The sequence below is a fragment of the Sebastes fasciatus genome, chromosome 14, assembly GCF_043250625.1.
Source record: "Sebastes fasciatus isolate fSebFas1 chromosome 14, fSebFas1.pri, whole genome shotgun sequence".
Taxonomy (NCBI): Eukaryota; Metazoa; Chordata; class Actinopteri; order Perciformes; family Sebastidae; genus Sebastes; species Sebastes fasciatus.
In genome coordinates, this window is record NC_133808.1 from 25,858,782 (window position 1) to 25,865,418 (window position 6,637).

General features: G+C 41.9%; 1 protein-coding gene across 1 annotated transcript; it reads left to right on the forward strand.

The window, feature by feature from the left end:
• On the forward strand, nt 1-5,045 carry LOC141781726 (eosinophil peroxidase-like). Its single transcript, XM_074657522.1, has 13 exons — nt 1-78; nt 244-312; nt 637-724; nt 844-1,019; nt 1,114-1,246; nt 1,497-1,626; nt 1,970-2,176; nt 2,261-2,621; nt 2,806-2,966; nt 3,059-3,317; nt 3,781-3,951; nt 4,070-4,307; nt 4,394-5,045. Exons 2-13 carry the CDS (start codon nt 246-248, stop codon nt 4,599-4,601), a joined length of 2,199 nt encoding a protein of 732 aa, XP_074513623.1. The 5' UTR covers nt 1-78; nt 244-245; the 3' UTR covers nt 4,602-5,045.
• The last annotated feature ends 1,592 nt before the right edge of the window (nt 5,046-6,637 follow it).

A 6,637-nucleotide genomic window follows, 5' to 3' on the forward strand; every position in this document is an offset into this window, starting at 1 on the left:
CAGCAAGACAATGCTGTTTAAAGCACCGACTCCTGACTGCAGCTGGAGGATCAGAGTGGAACTTCCAAAACATCCCAGGTACAGCGGTCAAGCTTCTTCTTGCCTAACTTTTTAACTTTTGTATAGTTTTTCTTCACGCTTACGAATAGCAGATGTACTTCATTCAACCATGCCCTCCTGTATATTCAGTATTTTATCAGTTGATTGGCGTGTATTTAACAGGAATATGTCTGTCTTTTTCAGAGATGAAGAGCTTTTTGTGCCTGATAGCAGCGGGTCTTTACCTGTGTTTACAAAACCACGTGAATGCTGGTGAGTAATACCTCGATCACACTGAGTTAAATAAATACAGTCATTATAAATGTGTATAAAAAGCCTCTTTCTACAGCTTATTTTGCCATTTTTGATCAAAGCTAAATACAGAAGGTCACCGATGAACACGATAGTTTTTTGCTGTAATTACTAAATTGATATTGTGCACCTGAAAGAAACCTGCATTGTAGCTTCAGTAACCTACTTAAAAAAACATCAATATTAACAGAGAATGAGAAAATAAAGAAACCACGGAGAAAGGTGACTGGATTGTGTTTACGACAGCAGAAAGCAGACTAACTGAAAGATGTTATGTGCTTTCAGAACCAAGATTGAGCAGAAGTATCATCGAAAGAGCCGTGATTGAAGCCAAGGCCACAGTGGACTCAGCTTATGAGTACTCCAGAAGAGAGTGAGTGACCAAACCTGCTGAACTGCTGCACAAGTTCTGCAGTGATAGAAAAATAAATGTGACGATATAATATAGGCCTGCATTCAAATCATGCATGCAAATCTTTCCACGCAACACAGGAGCGTTGATCGTGTGAGGAGGAATGCAGTGAGTCCTTCAGACATCCTGCGGTTGTTGAAGCAGCCTGTTGGGCTAACCCGTACTGCCGTGCGTGCTGCTGACTATATGGATAATGCCATTAAACTAATCAAGAGGTCTTCACATGGACGTCAAAAACGCTCCATCAATGCCACAGGTGTGTATCCGAAATAGGTTCTTTTAATTTTGCATAGAGGTGGCTGCAAGTCACAGCTTTGTTAATTTTTCTACTTCCTGTCTCTGTTGATTAGATCTGATCTCTGAGGAGGATCTGCAGGTCATTGCTGATCTGACAGGCTGCACTCCCCGACATCGTCTCCCTTCCTGCAAGACCACTCCTAACTTAAACAAGTTTCGCACTGCAAGCAGCGTCTGCAACAACAGGTGAGGCAGCTGCTAAGTAGCAACTTTGAGATTGACAGGTGAAGGAAAAGAACAAGTGACAAATATGTCCACAGCTAACTGGCTGCTTGATTTGTTTACCCCGGGGCCAAAGTTAATCTTGCCAAAGACTTTCCTCCCACTTCTCTGTCTGTTTGTTACAAATGGGAGTAGACAGTAATTGCCAGTCTGCGAGACAAAGAGAATGTAATAATTAATTGAATAAATTATCAAATTCTTATTTCTTTCCTAGAAACAACACTCTCTGGGGATCCTCCAACACACCTTTCACCCGCTGGCTCCCTGCTGAGTACCAGGATAGAATCTCTCTGCCCAAAGGCTGGGACCCTAAGCGAAGAGTCAACAGACGTCTTCTTCCTTTGGTACTATATAGATATACAGTATATATACAGTATTATTTTGGCGAGGAAAAACTGTCAAGGCCATTTTTAAAGGGGTCCCTTGACCTCTGACCTCAAGATATGTGAATGTAAATGGGTTCTATGGGTACCCACGAGTCTCCCCTTTACAGACATGCCCACTTTATGATAATCACATGCAGTTTGGGGCAAGTCATAGTCAAGTCAACACACTGACACACTGACAGCTGTTGTTGCCTGTTGGGCTCGAGTTTGCCATGTTATGATTTGAGACAAATCTCCAATTTCCCTTTAAGGTACCTTTTGTATAGATAATATATGCTCATTGTCTACATCCTGTCTTCAGGTACGGGAAGTGTCCAACAGAATTCTGCGAACAGAAAACTCTGATGTGGAGAGCGACCCACTCTACACTCACATGGTGACAATATTCGGCCAGTGGACTGACCACGACATGACCTTCACTCCTCACTCTCCTGTCATCCGTTCATTCAATACGGGTATTGACTGTGAGAAGAGCTGTGAACGTACAGAGCCCTGCTTCCCCATTCAGGTCAGTGTCGTCGCATTACACAAGAAAAAGACATGAATACGTCTAAAACACACACATGCTAACTGCATCTTGTCATCTGAACAGATTCCCAGGAACGATCCCCGCTTTGGCAGGAACTCAGAAGAGTGCATCCCTTTCTTCCGCTCATCAGCAGCTTGTGGTTCTGGCAACACAGGCCACGTCTTTGGTGCAAGCACCGTCCGTCAGCAGATGAACTCTCTCACAGCTTTCATCGACGCAGGTCAGGTGTACGGTGCAGACGATGTCAAAGCTCGTTTCCTACGCAACCTCACCTCAGATAAGGGCCTGCTGAGGGTCAACTCTCAGTACGAAGACAACGGCCGCGAGCTCCTGCCCTTCGCCCCCATGGCTTCCAGCATATGTGCCAACCGAGCCCGCATTACTAAAGACGTTAATGCAGTGGAGGTGCCCTGCTTTGTGGCTGGTGAGTGGCAGCAAAAACACTGATGTAGGATGCTTTTTACATAATATGTACAACAGTATGTAGAATACAATACCAATAACTCGATCTCAAGTATGACACATTGTGGTTGTCATGGTTAACGCAGCTGAGGTAAGTCAACCCATAATTGTGGTTATTAAAAGCAGCCGTCTGCTTTGTCCCCCAGGTGACGAGCGCACCAACGAGCACATTGGTCTGACCGCTGTTCACACACTGTTCATGCGTGAGCACAACCGTCTGGCACGTGCTCTGGCCAAACTCAACCCTCACTGGGACGGAGAGACACTCTACCAGGAATCGCGCAAGATCATGGGAGGATATTCGCAGGTTAGAGAGGGGAAATTTTGCATTCATGATTTAAGGGATGGATGGTATGTCCTTGAATTGTTTAGGTAACTAAACTTTTTTGTCTCTTATAGGTTCTGACTTACAGAGACTACTTACTTCACATTGTTGGTCCGGACTTCATTACCAGTCATCTGTCCACCTACCCTGGTTATGATGAAAACGTGGATCCCAGGATCGCCAATGTGTTCGCTACGGCTGCCTACAGATTCGCCCACCTGATGGTTCAGCCTTTCATGTTTCGTCTCAATGAGCAGTACCAGGAGCACCGGGATTACCCCAGCCCACTGCTGCACAAAGCCTTCTTCACACCCTGGAGGATCACCTTTGAAGGTATGGCCAAGATCGTTAACTTGTTAGTATTCATCTTAATTGGAAATATTAAATCACTAGAGGAAAGATGAACATCAGACAGGAGAGAATGCATGACTTAGTCCAACTGAGTGCAGGTGATTTCAGTAGGGTGAATCATTTCTTACTTGCTTCCTGACAGGAGCGCTGCTCAGCAGTCAGTGCTGCCACTGATGGCTGGAGGGTTTATTGCAATAATACTGATGTAGGAGCATTGGCTGCTATAGTGTGCTATGCAAGCAGACAATTGTCTACTTACAATGGACTGTTGGTACCAAACTGTAAAAACTGTACTGGTCTCCTGGGCAAAAGTGCCATATTTTTGGTCCCACCAATCCACCCTGACCGCTTCCATACGCGACGTTCCCCGGTCTTATACATGAACGGTGTATGAGAACAGCCTGCAGTAGTTAACACTTAAAATGTCTTCCCTTGTATTCTTCAGGTGGTGTGGACCCAATCATCAGGGGCCTGGTGGGTAGTAAGGCCAAGCTGAACACGCAGGATAACATGTTGTCTGATGAGCTGAGGGAGAGACTGTTTCAATTCTCCAGCCAGTTGGCACTGGACCTGGCCTCCCTCAACCTGCAGAGAGGCAGAGACCATGGACTCCCTGGTACTACTCTCATTTAGTCTTTCTATTGATTTTGTCTGCATCTGAGCCTTTCCAGGCATTACCGATCATACGTTATCTTAAACATGGCTATATTTTCTCCCTTTGTGTCCCTTCTCAGGCTACAACGAATGGCGGAAGTTCTGTGGGCTGTCACAGCCACGAAATCGTCGGGAGCTGTCAAAAGTGCTGAAAAACAGAAAGCTGGCCAAGGAACTGATTTCTCTCTACCGCAAACCTGACAACATCGATGTGTGGCTGGGAGGAGTGGCTGAACCGTTTGTCCCTGGAGGAAGAGTGGGACCCCTGTTTGCATGCTTGATCGCCACCCAGTTCCAGAAGGTCCGCCAAGGAGACCGGTAAGCACTGAACTAAACATGTACTGAAGATGTGGAGATAGCTGTGTTAGTCGCACTTTCAAACATGAACAAACTGTCAATTTCAGATTTTGGTGGGAGAACAAGGGAGTCTTCACTAAGGACCAGAGGTACTCCCTGAAACAGACCTCACTCGCCCGCATCATCTGTGACAACACCGGTATCACTGAGGTACCAGCCCAGCCCTTCCAGTACCGGCCCAGACGATCCGGTTACACTAAATGTAGCAAAATCCCGGAGTTTGACCTCAGTCCCTGGAAGGAGATTGTTCATTAGTAATCCTCACTACAGCGGTCTGACAAAAGACAGCTACATCTCAGGGCGTCTGATTTTACTGTGTAAGATGAGACTTTTGTATATAGTATGTATATGATCATCATAATGTACTTGATTTCGGACCCCAGGAAGACTAACTGGTGCCATTGGTATCAGCTAACGGGGATCCTTTTTAAATAAATAAATAAATTATACGAAATAGATCAACTACTGGAAATGAACGTGATTGATATGAGTGCCAGCTATCAGTTGAAATGTGATATTTTCTTATTTTCTTATTTTTGTTGTAAATGACATATCTGATTAATTGTAAATACAGTAATGTACATTACATGGTGTGTATTTTTCAAAAACAAATATGTGGAATATGGTTTTGTTTGTCTTAAGAGTTTAAGATTTACATCACCTTACAGAAAGTGTAATAAATAAGTTCTATTCGAATAACTATGACTCAGTGTAAATAATATGTATAATAAAGATCATATATAATAATAATCATATTGATCGTACTGTGTGTCATTGCTTGAGCTCTTACAATTTTTATCTGCATGATCTTTAAACTATGAATTATTAGAAAATGTGTTTAGAAAGCATGATTTATGATATGCTTTATATATACTTGAAGTATGCCATTTTGCTTATGTGAGCTCCAAATGTGTGAGCAGTGTTTACTGTTTAGTTTGGTTAACATTCACCATGTAGGAATAAAAATGATGGTTAGTTGATAATAATTTTAACCAACCAATAAATACCTACAACTCCAAAGTATATTTAAACAACATTTTATATATAAAAACAGCTTTTCCCCCCCATACTGTAGTTCCTCTCTGAGCTCTCATCTTCCTCTGTGGCACTATAAAGTACTGATTTGATCTTTTTTAAGTATTAAAACCTCTTCTAAAACAACCAATATCCAACAATATTATCAAAATCTAGCATGTTTTTATTTATTTAGTCATAGTGTTTTTCTTTAACAAATCTATCCACATAATGCAACACAGTCTCACTGCACTTAGTGAATATTATGAAAATTGAATTGCAGTAATAATCAATAATTGTTAAGGCTACTTCTTAACACCCTTCTCCCTGGAATAGCTGCAGGGCATCAGACTGTGGCACAACTATCCTGCCCGGTGGGCAAATACAGAAATGTCAGAGCCACTCTGAATATCCTCAAAATGCATGGATTTTCTACCTCCTTAGAAGCTTTTATAATATAACATAAGCCTTGGCATTTCTTCTAATTTAGTTATTATGGCCTAGAACACCGTGAATATGGAACATATTGTGAGTACAATATATGTCCTGGCTCACAATTATCCTGGCGTTGCAGATGATTACTTGCTCTTATTTTTGAGAGAACACGGCCATCAAATACGAGTCCGTTCAGTCATTAGTGCTCCTATAGAGTCACATATTTTGCCGTATTTGAGGCCTGTTCGGCAAACAATTTCTTCATTTTAGTGTACTTTCTTAAGGCTGACTTTTTCGCCCGTCAACTTTTAGATATACTCTCACATGAATCCACGTGGTGGATGAAATACCTGAATGCCACACTTGAATAAAAGTACATATCTATCCAGAATATGACTTTAGTAGAAGTTCAAGTCACCTATTAGAATTTGACTGACTGATATTTACTGTACTTAAGTGCATTTGATATCAGAAAATTGCAATACTTAAGTATTGAAAGTAAACGTACAAGTAAATGCTGCTGAAAGTTATGAAGTTTATTCCTCTAAACATGTAGACCACATTAAAATGGAAGTAGCATGATGATCTGACAAATGTATCGGAGTAAAAGTACACATTTTATTTTGGAAATGTAGTGGAGTAGAAGTGAAAGTTGACAGAAAAAAAACAAAACTAAAAAGCACAAATACTCTCAAAAAACACTTAAATACTGTAATAAAGTATTCTGACTTTGTTACATTACACCACTGTTGAAGATCAGCTGCTCACATTCAGCTGTGTCAACCCAGATGAACTCATTAAAAAGACCACACTGGTGGATTTGCAGGTGTTAGTCTGATATC